General features: G+C 43.1%; 1 protein-coding gene across 4 annotated transcripts in view; it reads right to left on the minus strand.

Moving 5' to 3' along the window:
- Positions 1–23,749, minus strand: part of RFTN1 (raftlin, lipid raft linker 1) — a 202,439-nt gene that overhangs the window by 159,663 nt on the left and 19,027 nt on the right. For 3 of the 4 annotated variants that reach the window (XM_038002914.2, XM_038002912.2, XM_038002916.2), the window contains exon 2: positions 22,676–22,828. In XM_038002914.2, coding sequence (XP_037858842.1) covers positions 22,676–22,820 — 145 coding nt within the window. In that variant the 5' untranslated portion in view covers positions 22,821–22,828. Of the gene's footprint in view, positions 1–22,675; positions 22,832–23,749 lie in introns of all 4 variants that reach the window. The other variant, XM_038002915.2, reaches the window with a different exon arrangement.

Raw genomic sequence — 23,749 nt, forward strand, 5'->3', positions numbered from 1 at the left:
AATAACTATGATAACTAAATTCAATATCTGTCCAACCTACCTCACAGAGTTGTTAAAGGCAAAATATGCAAGCAAAAAGTGCTTTGAAAAGTTTCACATACACTACATCTAAAAAATAAAAATAGAAGTGGTCTCCACGTTTTATATCTGTTCCCAAAAACCACAGAATAAAACAAACCATTTTAATATGCATAACCTTTCTTCTAGGAATAAGTTATACTCAAGGACTGATCAAAACCCTATTTTTACATAAATCACAAAGACAAAAATGTGTGATTATAAATCAAGGCCCATAATGCCTATTATACCACAAATCATTTTAAAATGCAAAATGGGCCACATGTCACAGTCTATTTTATGCAGTGGGAGGAGACAGTATGCATAGTGCTTACCATCATTGGTTCTGAAGTTAGACAACCTGGGCTCAAATCCTAGCCTCATGACAGGGAAGCTTTCTTCCAAGTGAGTTACTTAGCCTCTCTGGACATCAGTTTTCTATTGGGAAATATCAATATTAATGGTCCCTGCCTCTCAGGATTGTTGCAATAATTCACATACAGGCCTGCAGAGCAACTTGGTGCATAGTCTAGTGCTAAATAAATAGCAGCCACTGCAAAGGAGGTCAGGGAAAGAAGGGGACTTGCCCAGCATTGTCCAGCTGGGCAATTACAGAACAGGGAGTAGAACCTGGATCTATTTTTCCACTTTTAAAACTCTTCTTCTCACAAGTTCTTAAATAGACACACATGCACTATAAATTGGTTACCCAAGTTCCTTAAGCATTCTAAAACACACATATAAAAACACAAATTATAGCTCTGTCATGGCACAAGTTTGATCAAAAAATTATGATTTTAGAAATCAGAATATTTTATTTTTTAAACTATTTTTTATTCCTTTGAATTTGGAAAGTCTTAAGATGTGGTTTAGAAGGACACACTCCTTTTTAAAAGGTGACCCTGAAAATTTTACATGAGTGTTTTTCTATTTCCAATCACCTTCACCAGCACCCACACCAAGCCTCAGAATTCACTCACACATAATCCTCGACAGCATCTTCATATGGGGGGGTCTCGCTACAGCCTTTGTAAGCAGAGACCAAGCACGTCCTGAATATGGTTCTTTGCATTCACCATTTTTCTTTTCTCTTCCTTCCCATTTCCCTAACAGCTGACACAGCATTAAAGAAGTTAAGCTGTTAAGAAAAAAATGCTTGAGGAGTTACAGAGGAAAAGTCACATTTCTTTGCCTGAATAATGTGAGGATTGTTATACCTGGTTGTGAAACTCGGGACTTTGTCTTTAAAAAAATATAACAGGTGTTGGGATGGAAAGCCACTGAGAAAGGCAAAGTGTTCTTTTCTGCACATCCCTCTTGCTCCCCGTGACCGAGTGAAGGGCTTGAGAAATAAAATAGAAGTATCGATTAAATACTAACTGTAAAGAAGAAACAGAGATCATCCAAATAGGCAGATCCAAACCTAAGCCAGGAGCCTCTAGCCCAGTTCTTGTTCTGTGAGAAGAAATTAGAACCTTAAGAAGTTTTCAGAATAAGATCCCAAACAACCAAGCCAAGGAAGAGGATAGAAAACCTGGAAGAGCCCAAAGGGGTGCAAGAACTTCTGACAGGTGTATGGTGGGAGGACTGGACCAGGAGGCACTGATGAGAACTCAGCCAGAACGTTCTAGAATTACAAGGAACAACAGGCCTGATTAATATGCGGAACCTCGGCAAGGCAGAGACAATTCTCAGTTATGTTTCCCATTCCAGGAGAATGTGACTTCCTGTTTGAAATAGAGGAGGGCTTTGCCCCAACACATGATGATCTTCACAGGCCGACATTCTGGTCTCTTCATTACACAGGAGTAATGTCGGAAGCTGAAGCGATTAACACAATGTTACACGACTGAAAGCTGAGGCAAGGGGCCAGTGTGGAGCCATGGTGAGTCTTTCAGGGGCTGGCACTACCAGGTTGACTGGCCCTGAGAGATTTCTTTCTTCATCAATGGCCTCAGTTTCCTCATCTGCACAGAGTCAGACAGGTAGGGTGACCCCAAAAGTTCATCTCCTTTCTAAATGATACCAGGAAATCTGTTGGCTATAAATGAACTCATTGATAACATTCATTTCCCATTTAGATTTTCTGAGGAAGTGACTTTGGAACACCATGGTGTACACACACGTACGCACACACACAAATACTACTTTCAGTCTGCAATTGACTGTCTATTCCTTCAGTACAATTAGGCCAACACTGTTGACCAGAGTACACTACCTCCACCCCAACACTGGGCGAGCCTCCATGATACCAGGTGGCTGGGTGTGCTGTGGGATGCCAAATGTCCACATACTGATCATCTTATCACACCTATTGATAAATCCAGTAAGACTGGAAGTGCCTCCCTATCAGATGATTAAATAAGGTCCACAAAAATACTCTGTATTCTTTTCTCTTTTTTTTCCCTGAGATAGAGTCTGACTCTGTCACCAAGGCTGGAATGCAGTGGTGTGATCTCGGCTCACTGCAATCTCTGCCTCCTGGGTTCAAGCAATTCTCCTGCCTCAGCCTCCTAAGGAGCTCACAGGCATGCATCACCATGCCTGGCTAATTTTTTTGTATTTTTTTTTAGTAGAAATGGGGTTTCACCATGTTGCCCAGGCTGGCCTGGAACTCCTGAGCTCAGGCAATCCACCCGCCTTGGCCTCCCAGAGTGCTAAGATTACAGTTGTGAGCCACTGCACCCGGCCAAATACTCTGTATTCTTGAAAGCATTCTATTAGTACAAGGCATTTTTACCTTCTTCCACCCTGCTGGCTACTACCTTAGAGAGGGAGTGTCCCTCAAAGTCCTCCCACTTCTCCCTGTCCTTTCCTGTCTTAGAAGTACGAAACCTACATCTCTGGGCTGCCCTCGCCCTTGTGAACACTGACTTCTCTGTGTCAGTGTTCACCACAGGGCCTGTGGCCCTGGTGACCTGGGCTGTGCCACATTCCACACTGTTCTATCGTGCAGTTGCCCACCCAATATGATGCACAACAGCCCTTGGAGAGGGATCGATTAGGACAAACGTCCTCATTTTGCAGATGAAGAAATGAAGGTTCAAAGGAATTCTTTACATCATTCCCATCTTGGGGAGGAAATCTTGTCCTTACATTTGACTCTTCTTTGCATTTGGTATAATAAAAATAGCTATCATTTACTGAGAATTATCTAGGGGCCTAACCAATATCTTTTCTGATGACTTTATTCAATTCTAACAACTCCAGGAAATATACTGCATTTTACAGATAAGAAACTCAGACCCAGAGGGCCTAAGTAACTCATCCGAGGTCACAGAGCAAATGAGAGAGCTGGGTCTCCCAGCAAATCTGCAGGCCTCGGCCCAGATCTGTGCCACACTAAAGCCCATGCTTTTAATCACTCTGCCAGCACTATTCCCTGATGTGCAGGGTGACGGACTGATACACAGCTGCTGATTAATTAGTGAATGCTGCTGCTATTTGCCCTCCTCCCCCAAGATAAACAAAGGCTGACCATGAGAAAGATACCAGTACACCCCCAGGAAACCAGCCAATTCTCTGGTGATGAGTGATGCTGAGAACAGCAGACTGGACATCTATGGGCATCTGATGGCCACTTTAAAGCACTCAAGGAGAGGTGAAGAAAAAAATAGGCTCCCCTCCAATGCAATTTTTCAACCACCGACTCACCACGCAATGCAGTTTTTAAGTCACAAGAGCCTTAGCCACCACTGTATTTGCAAAAATTCTGTACTTTGTTTTAAAATGCACCATTTGTTAGCCCAACATTCCCTGTGGAGCCAGTTGGGAGATGACATCTTGACAAGTTGAACTCTTTCAGGACAAGGAAAACGAGCTACATCAGTTCTATTTCTTCCCAAGCCAGAATACACAGGACTAGCCATCAAGGGGTAGAAGCAAAAATGGCTCTTCTCCTCTTAAATCTAGTGATATGGTTTGGATATTTGTCCCTTCCAAATCTCATATTGATATTTGATCTCCCATGTTGGAGGTGGGGCCTAGTGGGAGGTGTTTGGGTCATAGGGGCAGATCCCTCACTAAAGGCTTGGTGTCCTCCTTCGAGGTAATGAGCGAGTTCACGTGAAAACTGGTTGTTAAAAAGAGCATGGCACCTCCTCCTCTCTTGCTTCCTCGCTCACTGTGTGACACACCAACTCCCCTTCCACTTACACAATGTTTGGAAGCTCCTGGAAGCCCTCACCAGAAATAGATGCTGACGCCATGCTTCTTATACAGCTGGTGGAATCATAATGCAAATAAACCTTTTTTCTTTATAAATCGCCCAGCTTCAAGTATTCCTTTATGGCAATACAAACAGACCAAGACACCTGGTATGCTTAGAGTTTTGCTTACCAGCCCCACAATTTTTGAATCTGCAGATTTGGAGCTGCTGGTTCCCGAGAGGAATGCTTCCTCCAGGGGACACTGCAATGGTTTTACTGAGCTAGAAGTTGAGATTGCCCCTTGGCCATTTTAGATTACCAATGCCACAGAAACAAAAGGCAAAGAAGGCAATTACCCTACTGACTGGGGTGAATGATCCCCATTTCCACAGGGAAACTGGACTGCTGCCATTGCTGCCATACAACAGGGGCAGAGAAGAGTATGCCTGGTACCTGGAGAGTCTCTAGAGTGCCTCTTGGTACTTCCATGTCCAAGAGTAAAAATCAATGGAAAACTAAAGCAACTAACAGACATACAGAGAGAACCACTGAGGATTGAGATCCCTAGGTTATTCTACCAGGTAATAAATAAACCTCTGCCACAGAAGGAGCTGGCTGAAGGCAAAAGCCAAGTCCCAGCAGTTTCCATATTGGAGCAATGTTAATTCCTCCTCTCATTCCACCAATCCCAGATAAATATTCCATATCCTACAGATTAAACCAGGAAAATAATTCATGCCACCCAGAGACAGACACCATGCCAACTGGGACTTTATGTCTTCCCTTAAGAGTGTGAACACTGTATGAAGCATAGACATATCATAGGCAGAAACAAAGCTGTCCTGCTATTCTGCCAAGTTGAAAATGTGCAGGAGGATATGTGAATGCTGAGAATCTGAAGGGTTGGACCGTGCTGGTCATTTAGTTGCCGTCTTTCTGATCCAAGTCTGACCTGTGTGGTGGGGTGAGGACTGCGCAAACTGCATCCTCGCTTTGCCAGTTGAATTTCTATTGGGTTCTGCCAGTAGGGGCTCAAGATGGAGAAGGCAGAGGGGAACCTCAAAGTCAATATACCTTTACAGAAAGCTGGTGTGCATGTGTAAGAGTTATATTAATCATTCACTCATTCAGTCACTCAACAAGCATCCTCAGCACTGAGGCCCTAAGGATTTAGCTGCTTAGAGAGCAAGGACAAACCATGCCCTCATGGAGCTTACCATTATGGTTGGAGGACGTGGTAAATATCACATAAACATAATATGATTTCAGATGATTGTAAGTTCCACAAAGAAAATAAGATAGAAAGCAGAAGTTGACAGTGAGTTGGGCAAGGAAAGAGGCTGTTTGGGACAAGGTGGTAAAAGAAGGCCTCTCTGAAAAGCTGGCATTTAGGTGGAGACTATAAGGATGGGAGGGAAGAGGGAGTGAGCTGGGAGAAGACCTGGGACCCAAAGCTTCTAGGCAGAGGGGCTCCATTACCAGATCAGAGAGAAACACCCTGGGTCACGTGCTATAAGAGGTATTTGGAGCAATGCCACAGTCGAAGGAGACTTACCATCGTGGGGGAAACTGTCTGCTTATTTCCAGCAAATCCTACAAATCAGATATAGCTTAGTGGTTGAGTTCATGTCCTCACTCTGGCATGTGGTTATTTTTCTTTACTTTCAATTTACATCGCAAGCTGGAGAGAAATGAATTACATCCCCCTGGGTTTCTCTGTTCCGTACAATTAAGAAAAGCTATTTCTTAGTCATAAGGCGGATGACGACACCAAGATTTCCCATTTTCTCTCCGCAGGGAGGCTGTCATCACTCAATATTAATTGATCCTACTTTTCATCCATAAAGCGGGGGCTGAAGCAAATTTTTGGTCACAAAAATGGCAACTATTACACTATTAAAGTAAATTATTAATGGCGCCTCCATTAAAGCACACTCCTGCTCACATGGCATCAGCTACCTCAATGCATGGTTGTTTCTTTAATGGGGAACAAGGAGTAAATTATTTGATTTCTTCCTGAAACTGGATTAATCACCTGCACCTATCTCATTTAAGGTTGCTGGGGATTTTCCACCATTTCATCATAACTGAGAACACACAGATAGGGCTGTAATATGTCTTGAATTCCCAGCAGGAGAGTGCATCAATCGAATGCAATTTTATTTTTCTGCTAGAGAGCAGATAAAGTGAAAACAGCAAGAAGACACAAGAAACTTTCACAAGTTGAGGAGAGCTAGTATCATTTAAATAAATGTTTCCCTAGACAAATAATTTGATGCTTATTTTTAGAGAGGCGGTGGTGGTGCTGAATTAGGGAAACCTAGTTTGAAAAAAGAAAAGAAAAAGGAGAAAAACAATCAAGCCGTATCTACAAATAAACAACCCGCAATGAATCGGGGACATATGGGAAGAGCCAAACCTCATTACTACTGACGGCAGCGACCAGATGCTGGCACCCAGTGAAAAACAATTCTCCTATTTAAGGGAGGGCTCTGCTGCCCACCCTTTCAATTCCTTCTCATTTATTTACATGAGTGCTAGGGCCTTGTGGAAGGCTAACCACAGGACATTTGCATCTCATCAATATGTTTAAATGTCACAAATCTTGACTTTCACAGCTGGAAGCCAGGCTTAACCACTTACAACCAGGCTAATGAATAACTATGGTTGACGCAGAAGGCATTTCTTAAACATATAATTTAATCTTGAGAAGTGATGAGCTCTGCTCAACAGGCCCAAGGCATGAAATTAGAAAAACATGCTAAGGATGTGTCTCCATGGCATCAAAGAAACGACAAAAATGGAAAAATGAACACAGAGATCATTTGCTTCTAGATTAGCAGAAGAACATCATAGGGACCACTCTTGTCGATGGTCTTTAAAGGACCAGTGCTCCCATCTCCCAGGTGCTGTGTGGTGGCTGCTAAGCACTCACAGCTGCCCCTTCCTCTGGAAAATTGTCCCCAACCAAACAGGAGTTTCCTGGTCTGGGAGTTTAAGTGATTAAGAGTGTCACAAAAACTATTAATATGACCCCTTTGTTATACTCACTGTGACACAGACTGTGGACTGTGTCAATTAAAACCCATTTCCACCCCTTTCTAGCTAATCTTCCTGAAATATAGAGCCTGGGGGGCAAAAGCTACATTTCCCATCTCCCAATGAGGAAACTGAGGCACAGAAAAGTTAAGTGACTTTCCCAAGGTCACACAGCTAATACGCAGCAGAGCCAGAATTTGAAGCCAGGTTGGCTCAAGAGTCCGTGCTCCCAACAACTCCATGATGTTGTCTCTCATATAGGAGCAAGACTTTTTAACATAAACTGCCTGCATTATTAATATATAACAAATTACCACAAAACGGTGGCTTAAAACAACATTTATTTTCTCTCAGTTTCTGTGAGTCAGGAACCCAGGTGCAGTTTATCTGGGTGCCTCTGGCTCAAAATATTTTATAAGGTTGCCTGAAGACATTGGCCAGGGCTGAAGTCATCTCAAGGCTCCACTGGGGGAAGATTCACTTCCAAGCTCATGCACACGGTTGTCGCTCAAGATTCAGATTCACTTCCTCCAGGGCTATAGGGTCCCAATTCCTCACTGCCTGTTCACAGGAAGCCTCCCTTGGTTCCTTGCCATATGGGTCTCTCCACAGGTCAGCTCACAACATGGTAACGAGTTTCCCTCAGAGGGAGTAATCAAGAGAGAACAGAAGAGCACAAGATGGAAGCTACAATCTTTTTGTAACCTAATCTTGGAAGTGATAACCCATCACTTTTGCTGTATCCCGTTCACTGGAAGCAATTCACTAGATACACAAGGCCGTGAATACCAGGAGGCGGGGTCACTGGGGGCCATCTTGGCAGATGTCCACCGTGCTACTTGATATCACAACACAAATGAGCAGGAAAGTTGAGTTGAAGTTGCTTTTTCATTAGGTAACTTGGCTCCCAAACCCAAGCTCTGTAAAGTACTCTAACATTCCTTGCAGGTAGGAGAACAAAACCTTAGCTGGTTCACCCCTCAGGGACACTGGTCCCCATCACTTGCCTTCAGCCACTTCTGAATTCACACTTTATATCCAAGAAAGTAAATGGTACTAAGAAAAAAGACATTTTCTGGGTTTTTAGTTGTTTTAGGCTAATTCATTAAATGAAGTCCACAATAAGAAACTACTTATAGATAAGAAAGTAAGTTTTTGTTTTAATTTACGTCTCTAGATTGGCAAGAAACAGTGGTAAGAATAGAAACAATTGGATCACCAGTCTGAGGGATATGGAAGGCAATCCAGAAAACCCTCAACGTCCTTCTCCCCATTCCTTGCACACCTTTATAGCATTATTTCAGCCTGGGCTATTAGAAACATCAGTAACTTTTCTTTCACATGCTTTATCTCAACCATTTCTCACCAGGCAAGCCATGATGGACTGAAGACCTGTGAGTCTTCACAACACTAATGCCCAGGGCATCTTCAGTGCATCTATTAAGGCCTTAAAAGCTCAGCCTGTTGGCATCAGCAGCCCTGATGAGTCCACTCACCCCTAGGAAGCTCGTTTGATTGAGGTACCTTTTCCACGCTGCAGTTTGGTTGGTGGGCCCAAAGATTAGATTTGGTTTAGGATTTCCAGGGCCTCCTGCACTTTCCAAACAGCAGACAAGTCTCTAGCCATGCAAGGTGCAGCAGGCCAAAGGCAAATATTGGTCAATCATGGCAGATGCTTCTCCAAGATAACACACAGACTCTATTAGGGCTATTAGGACTCAGCTGGCCTGGTTTCCAGATGTAGGAGAACAGACACCAGACTAAGACATTAAAAACTCCAGAATTTGGTGGGATGTTTCAGACACTGTTTCCTACATTGAGAGACCTCACCATCTTGTTCACTATTGCATGCACAATACAGAGCCTGAAAAAGAGTAGATAATCAATAAATAGTGAATGGATCAATTTTGTTGAGTAGCTTTGCCATACAAGACTGCTTTCTCCAAAAAGAAAAGTCCACCCACAAGCTTGCCAGCTCCCTTGGGAATATATTATTATAGCCATCTTGTGTCAAAGCAACACGCATTCCTCATAGTGCCATGCTGTACTCATGCTTACAAACTAATTCTGAGCTTACACTAGGGACGCCAAAGTGAAATAATCCCTTTCCTCTCTTAAGAGGGCCCAATGAGGCTGTCAAACTAATGTATACTCTTCCTGATAAATCATGTGTATGCACCTGCAAAGTATGTCTATGCAAAAGAATGGGAAAACATCTCAGTGGATGCTAACTGTAGCAGGTACTCCTGGCCCACGTAATTTTTATTTATCAGGAGACCTGACCTGTAAACAAAGAAGAGCACGCCTGAAACACATAACTGAGGAAATGACCTTCTAGACTTAATGACAGTGGCATGCAGCTTGAGGCCAGAATCACCTACTTTTTCACACCAGAATTGCCTTTGAAAATATTTCGTAGATAAAATTCAACAGGACTCCTGTCTTCTGAAGCATTGGTGAAATCTGATCAAACTATAAAATGACAGTGGACCCAGTGAAATTAGAGAAATCTTCGTTATAAAATTCTTTAAAGCAATATTGCTAATAATAATTAGCAGGGTGCATAGAATATTAACTTGTTTTCTGTTCCACTTTAACCAAATTAGATAACAATTATTATCACTACCTCAAGGCTGCTTTTATGAATCCCTGCAGAAAAATAATTTGGTTTTACTTTGACAGATAACAGTCATCAGCAAGGAATTTCATTTTACTGAAGTCGGCCTTAGTTGCTGAAATTTACTGCTTGGGTTACACACATACGCACACACACCCTCACACACACACACACCTGGGCCCATTTTCATACAAGACTGAGTAGTGTTGCTTCTTGGTCTGGATTTAGAGTAGCTGGGAAAAGAGCATAAAGAGTTTTTACATTCAGAAAGGAATGCAAAGGAATGTAAAGAATGCCTTCCTTCCTTTTAAATCTAATCTTATTACTCTCATTAGTGAATATTTAACAATAACATTAACGCTAATAGCAGACTTGGTTGCAACATCAAAAGCAACAATACCAAAGATGTATATAGCAGCTTTGCTCAGAAAAACTTAAAGCTACGTCACACATATTATCTCATTTATCTTTTAAAAATCTCTTCAAATTGTAAGAGCATACTTATACACTTTGAGACATGTTTTATGGGAACCGATTTCCTTATTACTCTTTGCATCTTCTGTTTGAAAACAGGGTCTGTTTTTTTTAACACACCTCCCAGCCAGAACCTCAACTCATAACTCATGCCATTGACTTCCTTGCCTGAATCTCAAAAACAAAAACCAACTCATAGCAATTATAGAAACCGGAAACAAAAATGAAACACAAGTAGGAAGTTAAATAACTTCACTGCACCCAACAGTTGCTTTTGCCTGAACTGAAATTAAATAAATACACACACACACACACACACACTCTCTCCATAAAAACTCTGCTACACAATATGTTAATGAACAGTGAAAAGAAGCAGAAGCCAAAAGTGGGTCAGGAGAAACTGTTTAATCTAATAGTCTGGAAATTATATTGGAAGGAACAGATGGTTTCATAGAAGTCAATGTTACCTACAGGAGCAAGGAGCGATTTTCTAGGAAAGAAAAATATTTCCCTACCCTACTGCATATACTATTTTCAGCAAAGGAGGAGTCTATATTCGGCACAGGATAAGTTCTGATATTGGCACACTTACAAAACTGGGACTAAGTGGCAGCCATCCACACATACTCAAGCTCAGACTTGGCCTTCTGAATCTGAGCTGGAGGTCAAACCCAGCCCTATTTTAAAGCCGGGAACAACAGAAGCCACCACTACACTCCAGGGGGTTATTGACCAACACTCATGTTCTTGATACTTAAGGAAAGTGGTCCCCAACAGGTCATAGGCAGCATGACCTTTAACGTGGCTCCCGACCCTCAGAGATTCTGTAGGTCCCAGGTAGCAGCGAGACACACAGGGCACATGGAGTCGGAAGACCTCAGTGCAAACTGCGGCTCGGCGAGACAGGACCACGCTACGTGTCAGGCTCCCTATTTGTCAAACAGAAGGAAAACATCTCTAGACTTGTAAGGATTAATTGAGCTAAAGTGTATCAAGCTGCATCGCAAACCACACAGCATAAGACAACACTCAACCATTCAGTTGCTATTCTCGCCCCCACCATCTATGATTTGTCAAAACATGCAGCCAAATTCTCCCTAGAGTAGGACTCAATCAAAAAGAGATCCATCAAAGCTGGGGTCCTCGAATGACAGATCACAGCCAACCAAATCTCAAAGCCATACCCGAGGGACCTTTGGTATGGTCCGCAATCCTTAAGAGTAAAGAATTGAAGAAGGCAAGCCTGAGTTCTGATTCCAGCTCATCGCACATTCGCTGCAGAACCATGGGCACGTTAGGTAACCTCACTGAGCCTTGTTTCCTCATTTGTAAAATCAGGATCCCTGTAAGGATTAATTGAGACTGAGCACCATGCATACCACATTAGCTGTTATTACTGTTGTTACTGTTAACAATGATTATATCAACACCAGCAGCGTCCAAGTCCACTGCTCCATCACAATACATCATCTGCAGGGATCCCTAGAGAGGTCAGGGAGGGTGCAGGGGCAGAACAGTCTTTCTGCCATGATGAAGGGCTGTACCAGGAGGAGCCTCCCTCCCGGGTGAGCTTAAATTTGCGGGAATATAGAAAGCCCCGCCCCACCCGACTCTGACCCTGGGGCCTCCTGCAGCAATATCAAGGGCTGCTTAGAGCCTCTCTTCTAGCCATCCACCTTCCTCCTCCAGGGCTTCTGACATTTTGCTCCAAGGTTTGTTTGTTTGTTTTTACTTACAAAAAATGCTATCAACGTCAGTGGCTGTATGCTCAGTTCTGCTGAAGAGCTGCAAATGTTATAGATGGATTTGTTATGTTCTAAAACTGCAGGTATCATATTTAGAGAGAGGTAATAAATACCTCATTAAGGAAAGGCAAAACAAACACTTCGGAGTACTTGAGGCTCTATCTAAAGGAACCCCATGGTGAAACCCACTTTAAACCAAGAATCCTCCTGTAATGCAAATAAGTACTCATCCCCTCCAATTCTCTTCCTTCCTTTCCATAGTTTGCTATCTTGGGCTCCCCTGTAAAGCGCCCCCCTCCCACCCAGAGCCTGCAGGCACCAGCAGCCAGGTATCCATCTTAGCCAGCTCCCTGAGACATCGCAGACTTAAGCTGAGTCTGTTGACACCTGTTCTGTAGTGTGAACTGTAGGTGGGGTGGGGACACAGAACCAAAACCACAACACCAAGACTAACTAAATTGGTCTGGTGTGCAGCCAGGCATGGGAACTTTTTAAACAAACGTTGAGAATCAGTGCATCATCTTGTATTCTTATTTTAATTCCTATGACCTGTCCTCCCAAATATATTCTAAGCCACCTAAAGGAAGTAAGTTATGATTTGGTCATAATATATAGGTAGGTAAGTATTTATTGAATTTATTTTACACTCAAAAAATCACACTAGTATAATTTTTTTCTGCCATCTCCACTCAAATTAAGAAAAAAATCATACTCCACATGGTCTTTTAAGGTTCTCCAAGTGTGGTCCCCAGACCAGCAGCATCAGCATTGCCTGGGAACTTATTACAAAAGCAGATTCTCAGGCCTTGCCCTAGACCTACTAAATCAGAAACTTTGAGGATGGGACCCAGGACTCTGCATTTTGACAAGCCCTCTAGGCTATTCTGATTCACTCTCAAGGTTGAGAACCACTCCTTTAAGTTAATGATTCGTTTTAAAGGCTTTTCTGGAGATTGACATTATTTTAGATGAGGCCATGGAGCTGGCCTATCATCTCCCTTCATGAAATTGGAAAGGCTGATAGTGCCAGGATTTATAACTAGCCATTAGGCACCCAAACACTTAGCTCCCCACAACGTTCATTTCTTAATTTTCAGAATATAATGTAAATCATGATCCTTTTTTTTTAGATTAGTTTTTTTTCCCAGCCGTGAAGGGAGACTGAAAGCACAACTCTTATAAACAACGATTATCAGCTGCTTCTGTAGTTGTGTGTCGGGCTAACATCACCCAGACTGGAGGTCAAAGAAAAACTGGACCTGTAGAAAATTTATTGCGCAATCTGCATGTCTTGAATGAGGAATGTCATCCTGTTATTATCATGACCACCCAAAATTTATATACAGAGTTTAAGGCTAGAATGCTGGTGGCTGAAAGCCAAGTATGAGCCTGGTCAGCACAATGTCGAAGAAAACATCCCGAAAATCAGTTCTTAAAGTCCTCTTAGACAGGAAAACCACAGAGATGGGAATTTGTAAAATGCAGCAGTGTGGACTGATCCTCGAAATTTTAATGCGTGTCATGGGAATGTCTTATAAGGAGGAACTTAAGAACAGAAATAGAAGACAAGCTTGAGAAAGGGGCAAAGGTGAATAAGTTACCTTTGAACTTTTTCATGTTGAAGCCCTTCAATTTAGTTTAAACCCACCACAGCACACAGAAGATTCAGGAACCAAGAAAGTCAAAGTGAAGGCTTTGCTGTTCAGTAAGACCACAAGATATCCTGCAAAGCTCCAACAGCTTGGTGGCCTAGAGCAAGTTTCCTTTATAACCACTCCAAACTCAATATCTCAATGTATTCTTCTCTACCATGGGGGTGACTCCACCTACCTTATAAGATTGTTGTTAGTTTGTTTATAAGAGATTAATACAACAGTAGGTGCTGAATAAAAAGTAACTCTGATTATTACCTAAAAAATTAAGCTACCCACTCTCATATATTGTTATCAGAAATGTAAAATAGAACAAACACTTCGGAAAACAGTTGAACAGTATCTTATAAAGGTAAACATGTATTTAGCATACAACCCAACAATTCCACTCCTACATATTTCCCTAACAGAAGTGAAAACATCCACACAAAACACTTGTTCATGGATATTCAGCTTTTTTTTTTTTTCATAATAGCCCCAAACTGGAAATTTCCCAAATGTTCAACAGGAGATTGATTCAACAAATTGTGGCATATGCAAACAAGGGAATATTACTCAGAAACAAAAAGGAATGAACTCTTGATACACACAACAGCAAGAACTCAATACATACAACATCATGGACTCCATACATACAACAGAAAGGACTCCACACATACAACAGCAAGGACTCCACACATACAACAGCAAGGACTCCATGCATACAACAGCAAGGACCCCATACATACAACAGCAAGGACTCAATACATACAACAGCATGGATTGAACTGCAAAGGCATTAGGCTGAGTTAAAGAAGCCAAAGGCACACATACTGTATGATTCTATGTACATATTATTCAAAAAGAAGCAAAACTATTCAACAGTGACACGCAGCAGATCAGCAGTTGGCTGGGTCGGGGCAGGCACCTGAGGTAACTTTCTGGGGTGATGGAAAAGTTTTATATCTTGAGTGTGGTGATAGTTCTGCAAATGTTTACACTTATCAGAACTTATCACCCAGGCACTTCATATGGGGTGTTTCATTGTATTTAAATTACAGTTCAATAAAGTTATTCAAACAAATATCACTGCGACACCCTTCAGTGGACTGGCAGTTGGCGCTGAGCTCTCTTTCATGTGCAGTGGATAAGCTTTGAGTGGAAAGAGCTGAAACACTGGATTCTGGTCCCACTTACTACTTATTACCTGTCAAATCAATTTCTGCATCTGAAAAGAAAAGAAAAATAATATCTTCCTTCCAGCTTTCAGGGCTACTTGAATAATCAAGTGAGACTATTATTGGAGAATGCTTTCAAGCAGACTCAGTATCTGGCTGTGGGGAACTCGTGCCATCCACCCAGGTGCCCAGCACACCCACCTCCTCCTCTGCTTCCTGCTCTCCTTCACCTGCCAGGCAGTCCCTAGGACCACCTCCTAATCTCTCTTTCCCCCACTCCTTTTCTTGTCCCCACTGCCACTGTCTTGACTCAGGCCACCTTTACCTTGCCTGATGATTGCAATGGTTTCTATATGGTTTCCCCTCCCCCAGTGTTGCCCCTTCCACCCTTCTTCATTCTAAATCCAGAGAAATCTTTTCAGAATGAGAATTTGACATCACCTGCACCCCCTCCATCTTAAAAACCTTCAGTGCTTTTGAGCTTAGACTCCTCAGCCCAACACCTAAGACCTTTCATCATCTGGACCTACTTTCTTCTCCCCCAAAGAACATGTTCCAACCAAACTGAATTGCCTGTGGTTCCCCACATATGCAGTGTTATCTCTGCATTCTGATCCCTCCCACAAGTTGTCTCCTCTTCGTGAAAAGATTATCTTCTTTCACCCTCTTCTCCTACCTTTTGCCTGACTAACAGCCAACTGTGCCTGATACCAAATTTGCATAAAACTCCAAATCCACCTGAGGATTTCAAGTCTTCCTTGACACACAGACTCCCCCATCAAGCCTGGGCTGCCACCATCCCATCTGTCTCCATTACTCTAGCATCAAGTACTGCTTCTTCATCTGTAAGAGAGTTCGAACCAAAGTAAAGTACCAATCTTTAGTCTGGTGCTACGGACTGAACTGTGTCCTTCCAAATCATCGTAACCCCTAAGGTGACTACATTTTGAGTAAGAAAGTAATGAAGGTCAAATCATGTCATAAGGATGGGGTACTAATCTGATGGAATTAGTGTCCTTACAAGATGAGACACAAGAGAGCTTGTATTCGCTCCTGTTCTCTCTTTCTCACTCTCTCTCTGTCTTCCCCTCAAGTCCTGTCTTTCCTCCCTCCCTCTCTGCCATGTGAGGACACAATGAGAAGGCTGTTGTCTGCAAGCCAAGAGAGCCCTGACCAGAACCCAACCATGCTGGCACCTTGATCTCCAGGGTAGCAACTTCTAGTTTCCAGAACTATGAGAAAATAAGCATCTGTTGTTTAAGCCAGTCTGTGGTATTTTATTATGGCAGCCCGAGCTGACTAAGGCAACCCAAGAACACCTCCTGTCTGGTTCACCCACATGTCCCCAAGACATGGCATCTGGTCCAAGGTTGACCTTCAATAAATATTTGTGGAATCAATGAATCCTTCTATGGTCACTATGAACCTAAGGGCAAATCTTCATGATAAAATGGTACATTGTTATGAGTTAGAGACACAGATTCTGACCTGAAACCGAGTTTTCCTCTATTGAAAACAGACTAGAACAGTGCTATCCTAGAGAACTTTCGACGATGACAAAAACGTTCTCTATCTGCACTGTCCAATAGCAGTCACCAGCCACACATGGGTGCTGAGTGCTTGAAATGTGGGTAGTGTGACAGAAGAACTGAATATTTTATTTTCCTTTGTTTTGATTAATGATTACATATAAATGCCATGTGATGGTGGCTCCTGTACTAGTCAGAGCAGGACTGCACCGTTCAAGGAAGGCCCAAGCCCTGGGCACTGGCCTCATTACACAGATTGCTTTCCGTGCCAACTGTCCCTGGCACCAAATGTGCATAAAACACAGTCGATTTTCACAGAGCTGACACAGGTAGCTTTCAAGTGGTGTTAGAGTGGCCTGGCACAGAGAGGCTGGCAAAACGCTCACATAAAAGGCATAATGGGGTACCGTTTTGCAGAAATTGTGATGCTTTATGGGCCTCCGTCTGTGATGAAACCCATCAAAGGGCAGGTTCATCCCTCGGTGACCAGAGTTAATTGAAAATTTAAGACCCAATCAAATCACCCAGAATTGAGATTTTTGGCAGCTTATGTGCTTCACTGTAAGATTCCTGCTGCTTTTTTGCCTCTGCCAACCCCACAAGTGGGGCTGCATGTTCCAATATCTTCAACAACAGCACTGGGCTCTAAGTAAGGGACAAACTCAACAGTGTTAACTGTGATCCTGACTTTTTTTTTTTTTTCTTTTTGAGATGGAGTGTCACTCTTGTTGCCCAGGCTGGAGTGCAATGGTGTGATCTCGGCTCCCACAACCTCCACCTTCCAGGTTCAAGCAATTCTGCCTCAGCCTCCTGAGCAGCTGGGATTATAGGCATGTGCCACCACGTCTGGCTAATTTTGTATTTTTAGTAGAAACGGGGTTTCTCCATGTTGGTCAGGCTGTTCTTGAACCCCTGACCTCAGGTGATCCACCTGCCTCGACCTTCCAAAGTGTTGAGATTACAGGCATGAGCTACCGCGCCCAGCTGATCCCGACTTTTTTGGAAATGCACATGGCGGCACCCTTCCTACCTAAGCCATCAGGTGGACGTGGGCCGATACCCTTTCCCTGACTTGTATTTGCCTAAGAGTCAAATAGTCATCTTCTCCATGAAAAATAAGTGTATAGAGTGTCATTCAAAAATCTTCTGGGGTTAAAATCTTATGGGGGAGGAATCATCTTATACCATTCTACATGATAATAAGCTTTCTAACAACAACATTCCAGTTGGTGTTAATGCCTATTTGTGTAGCATCTTGCAGTCTGGCATCACAAGAGCTTTGATGCCCAAGATTCCAGAATTCTATATTCGAATTCTTGCCCCTGCCACTTCCTACCTCTTTGGGCAAGTTACTTAACCTCACTGAGCATTCATTTCTTCGTCTGCAAAAAGAAATGAGTTTATCCACCTACCTTAGTGGGTTACTGCAAACATAAAACGACATAAGAAGCCACACAAAGACAAATGTTCACAGCAACCTAACCTGTGATAGCCAAAACCTGGAAATGTTTGTCAACAGGTGAATGGAAAAATTAACTGTGGTACAAGCAAACAACAGAGTACTACTCAGCAGTAAAACAGAAAACACACCAAACAACAGAAATAAATCTTAAATGAGTAAGCTGAGTGAATAAAAAGAGCTAGGTTTTGAAAAAGAGTACATACTATTTGATTCCATTTATATAACATTGTGGGAAATAAACTCAGTGATGGAGGCCGGGCGAGGTGGCTCACACCTGTAATCCCAGCACTTTGGGAAACTGAGGCAGGCAGATCACTTGAGGTTAGGAGTTCAAGACCAGCCTGGCCAACATGGTAAAAGCCCGTCTCTACTAAAAATAAAAAAAAAAATTGGGCGTGGTGGCAGGCACCTGTAATCCCAACTACTCGGGAGGCTGAGACATAAGAATCCTTTGAACCCAGGAGGTGAAGATTGCAGTGAGCCGAGATTGTGCCACCACACTCCAGCCTGGGCAACAGAGACTTCATCTCAAAAAAAAAAAAAAAAAAAATCAGTGATGGAGAGGAGATTAGTGGTTGTCTGGGGTTGGAGGGATAACAAAGGGGCATGAGGAAACTTCTGGGGCAATGGAAATGTTCTGCATCTTGATGTGGTGAGGGTTTTATGGGTTTGAACACTTTAAATATGTGCAATGTAGTTTATTTCATTTATACTTTGATAAAGCTGAAAAATTTCAGAAACATGAGATCAGGCTAGTGCAGTGGCTCATGCCTGTAATCCCAGCACTTTGGGAGGCCGAGGTGGGTGGACCACTTGAGGTCAGGAGTTTGAGACCAGCCTGGTCAACATGGTGAAACCCCGTTTCTACTAAAAATACCAAAATTAGTCATGTGTAGTGGTGCATGCTTGGAATCCCAGATACTCAAGAGGCTGAGGCATGAGAATTGCTTGCACCTGAAAGGCAGAGGTTGCAGTGAGCCGAGGTCACACCACTGCACTCCAGCCTGGGTGACACAGCGAGACTCCATCTCGAAAAAAAAAAGAAAGAAAGAAAGAAAAATGAGATCAAGACGTAATGTCCTATCACAGGACTGGGCTCATAGTAGCACTCAACAAATGTCAGCTCCATTCTGGAGAATAAAGAATAATCTCATTAGAACTCCTGGAAGAAAAACATGAGAGACCGCCAGGGAAACAAGTCAGCATTTAGTTCTAGGTTTACTAGGACCCAGCTATTCAGGACAGGCTCATCTCAGCTAGAAAGCTGAACAAGGAAGACAAATAGAAAAATAAACAAGGCTTGGTCCTTGCCCCCAGGGAAGCACAAATAGGTTTAATATATGATGTAATCAAAGTGTCAAAAGAACGGTATTGACAAACTACAGGCGTGCACAAGAGAGTAATTCTGATAGAATGGTTGTCAAGAAGGAACAAATCCAGGTGGGTGGGGTCCTAGCAAGCAGTAAGAGGTGGGGGCCTGTGCAGAAAGGGCTGCCTGCACTGAATCAGAGAAGCAGAGAAAAGAGGGTCCTGGGCGGGGGCAGCAGGCAATGCCGTGACACACCATCCTCCAGGGAACAATAGGGAGAGGATCTACGAAGGGCAGGACCAAGCTACAGAAAGCCCTGAGCTCTGGCTTGAATCTCAACTTCATCCATCCAGGGAAACACCCTAAAGAGTTGTGCAGAATCAGATGTGTGTTTTACACAAGCAGGTCCTATCTACAGGGCAACTGGGCAATTTATCAGGAGTGCCGACATTCGCATCCCTCAATTCAGTAATTCCTGAGGAAATAGTCAGAAATGTGTACAAAGATTTATGGACAACATTGCTTATCACAACATTATTTGTAATAGCCCAAAGCCCAAAATAACTTAAATGTCCAATAAAAGAGGACTGCAAAATAAATTATGGTATACTGAGTGATTAAATCATATATAGCCATTAAATCATACTTTCCGAGCATAGGCATGACAGGTGCACACCTCACTGTACAATATTAAGTCGCATAAAAGCAGGATTCAAAAACATACGGTGAGTATTCTTTCAGCAATTATTTGCTGATTATCTATTAAGTGCCAGGCACTGTCCTAAGCACTGAGGGAGCAGCAGAGAATAAGAGAGAAAATCCCTGCACTCGTGGGAAGGGATTCTATCTTCTAATGAAGGAAGGCAGACAACAAAGAGGAAATAAATAGCAATAAGCAAGATATATTCCAGGTTACATGGTAAGAAGTGCTATGGAGAAAATCAAGAGGGGAAAGACATGGGGAATTGGGAAGAAGGTAGAAATTTTAAAGAGGTGGTCAAAGAAAGTTTCAGAGAGAAGGACCCTGTTCTCTCTGAAGATGAGCAAGGGGATCCTGGGGGAGGACTTCCAGGCAGAGGAACAGGCAGTGCAAAAGCCCGGAGAAGGACTGGCAGGTTCACGAAAGAGCAAAGCAAAAGCAGCGGAACACCAAAGACAAGCAGTGGGAGAATGCGGTCAAGGGGAGCTGTGCCACTCTTGGTGTGGCGACAGCCAAAGGAGAGCTCTGGCAGGATCTGTAGGAGGACGAGGGCAGGAGCAGGGAGGCCATGTGGGATATCCGCCAGTGTTGTCCTAGCTCATTATAATGGGTGTATGTTTATTTCATAATCAGAAAACAAAAGATAATTCCATCAAGGACAGCACAATGCACAAAAGCAGTGTGGATGCTGCAGCTGAAGCTCAGGGAAACAAACAAATAAGGAGGTCAGGGAAATCATTCAGAGACCAGCTACGAAGCAGTTGGGGGACAAAGCACTGCATGGAAACTTCATGTGTTTGTGAAGGTTCTTGGGAGCAAAGCTACTCTTCGTCATAATTAAAGACATATAACCACGATGAAAAAAAAAAACACAACTGCAAAAGGGAGAAAAAAGAATTCCCCCATCATCTCAGCATCCTAATACTTAAATATTTCCTTCCAATCTTTTCTCCTAGACATGCTTCTGTTTTTCCCTAATCCTCCCACAATGCCCAGCACATTGTAGGCCCTTAAATATTCACTGAACAAATAAATGGAGGACCAAATGCATGACCAAATGCTCCAAATAATTGTGTATTACATTAGCTATATTAGAGGCATTTACAGACATGGTTTTAATAGGCTTGGGCGAAGGAATGGCAACTACACGCAGGGGGAAACCATGGTCATAGGTATCTGCACATTTAAGAGGATGGTGGTGGTATGACTGACTCATCAAGGGCACTGGAAGGAAGCAATCTGAAAAGGAAGATGCTGGCTTCAGTTGTGGTGACTTGTTGCAGGGGATGCACAGCATGTCCCTGCAGAGACACTCAGCTGTCCTTTCTCAGAGCTCAAGAAGCAATTGGAGCCTCAGTATGGAGATAGTCACAGCAGAGAGTAGTCGGGGAGGAGGGGAGGAAGAGAACACTTGCAGACCCTACTGCATGCCAGACATCGTGCTACGAGCTTCACACATATCTACCTTTCTAATCTTCACAACTGCCCCATGAAGTGGACACCCGTGTTCCTTTTATGGATGAGGACACTACAGGACTGGGAAGCTCAGTGATTTACCCAGTTACTCTGAAGCAGAGCCAGGACTCAAATCCATGAACTTGAGGGCTTTTTCCACTCATTCTCCTTTCCAATCATAGAAGCTTAAAGTATACCCAGAAGCCCAGGGAGATAATGTGTTCAGATGACTTCGTTACATAGTGCCCAGTTTTTGCTCTCAAACTCCTGGGACCCAAAAAGAAGAGCATTTTCTTCCTCTTCCAAAAACATGTCTTCAGTGTTTTCCAACTCACTATTAAAACCTGTGGAATTCTTTTTGTTTTTTCATTTGTATGAGTCTGCTGTCTCCCATCAGACAGAACACTGCAAGATGCCAGGACATGCCTCACAACTTCCCCCCTCAACACTGGCCCAACACTCTGCACACAGCAGGTGTTCAGCAAATGCTCTGATGCTGATGCTGACCATCCCTTCCCAGTCTTCATGGGCTATTCCCTGCTTCCTCAGTCCTTGGACACTCGCATGGTAGGTGACCCAACTCCCTCTGGCTCAGCCAAGGCAAAGCCAAGCCCAGAGGGATGAGTCCTCTTGCGAGATGGCAGACAACAGGCAGGTGAATTTGGGTGGACAGGAAGTTTCATACGAGGAGAGACGGCAAACCTTCCTTCTTCACGGGGCTTGCTATGAAACAGTCTGCAAACTGGTTGGCTCATGGGCCAAATTCAGCCCATCCATATGTATTGCTTGGCTCACACATGATTTTCATTTGTTAAAATTGTAATTAGTTGCCTTTTTTTTTTTTTTTTTTTTTTTGAGACAGAGTCTCGCTCTGTCTCCCAGGCTGGAATGTAGTGACACGATCTCGGCTCACTGCAACCTCCGCCTCCTGGGTTCAAGCAATTCTCCTGCCTCAACCACCTGAATAGCTGGGATTACAGGCACCCGCCACCACGCCTGGCTAATTGTTTGTATTTTTAGTAGAGATGGGGTTTCACTATGTTGGTCAGGCTGGTCTTGAACTCCTGACCTCAGGTAATCCACCTGCCTTGGCCTCCCAAAGTGCAGGGATCATAGGCATGAGCCACCGCGCCCAGCCACTATTTTTTAAAAAGTGAGAGATTTCACATAAAACTCTGGATCTCTGTAAGCTGCCCCCTTGAGACAGGCCTGCCCTTTTCATTTCTTCACAGCCCCTACCCCATCCAGCTCTCCCAACAGCACCCCCATCCCCCGTAGGCCCCTGCTGGAGACCCCACCTGCCCGTGTCTATGCACAGCCCGTGTACTCACCGGCACTCAGAGTTGTGAACTCCAGGAAGCGGTATTCATAAGACACATCTATCTTGGTTTCCACCTGAGGCCTCTTCAAAGTTGAATAAATATTCCCAGGCCGTTTTTCGTCACGTTTCTCTAACTTGTTCAATCCGCAACCCATTTCAGCAGCTGCTGGCCAAAGGAAAAAGGCGGGGAGGTGATTTTTTCCTGAGATTTTGTCTTTAAACACCCTAGTATAAAAGACGCCATAATTTTCCTGAAGAATACATGACAGACCTCAGCCTTTACGAAACTGAGGGTATAATTTAATATAGGACCTGAACACAGACGACTGTGCTCAGTACCCAGGCTGGCTTCCCCTTTTGCTAAGATACTATTACCAGCCGTCCTGAGATTTTTTAAAATGACACCAAATGCATACCTGTTTTATACCTTTTTTTCCCCATCTGAGGAAAATAATACCTCCCACTGCCTCAGTTCCACTATAATCTGTATCCATGAATAAAAAATGGGATCTAAAAAGCAATACAGTGCATTATAGTGTCAGCCCATCTATAAAAAACAAGAGACATGTCACCTTCACTCTGGTTGCTAAGACAGAATAAGTTGTTGTTACAATTTCGAAACTCCAAGTCCTTTCTACCCTCAACAGTAATTATTTAGACAGGAAATTTATATTCATAAAACATCTCTAAAAGTAGATGGTGGTATTTTTATGGGCCTTGTCTGAAAGTCCCCTTTTTCTTCATTTTTAGACCAAACTGCAGGAAATAATAGTATGCTTCCAAGCTCTTAGAGAGTCATTTTAGACCAAAATGAAAACTGACTGAACACTAATAGCAGGGATAGAGCAATTGGAAGCAGAAATCCACGTGTATTAGAGCAAAAATCTGTAGTTCCAGTTTGAAAAGAAAATAAAGAAACGTTAAAGTAATGGGCACATTAAGGTGAGCTGAGCTTCCAATCTTCCATGGGATGAAAAACAATGAAGGCTCTCTGTTTGTTTGGGCAGAATGACTTTCATGAAATAGCTTTTCATCCACTCCTCCAACTTCAGCAGAAGAGATTTTGCTTTTGTGTACAAAGCAT

This window comes from Chlorocebus sabaeus, chromosome 15 (genome assembly GCF_047675955.1).
Source record: "Chlorocebus sabaeus isolate Y175 chromosome 15, mChlSab1.0.hap1, whole genome shotgun sequence".
Classification (NCBI taxonomy): domain Eukaryota; kingdom Metazoa; phylum Chordata; class Mammalia; order Primates; family Cercopithecidae; genus Chlorocebus; species Chlorocebus sabaeus.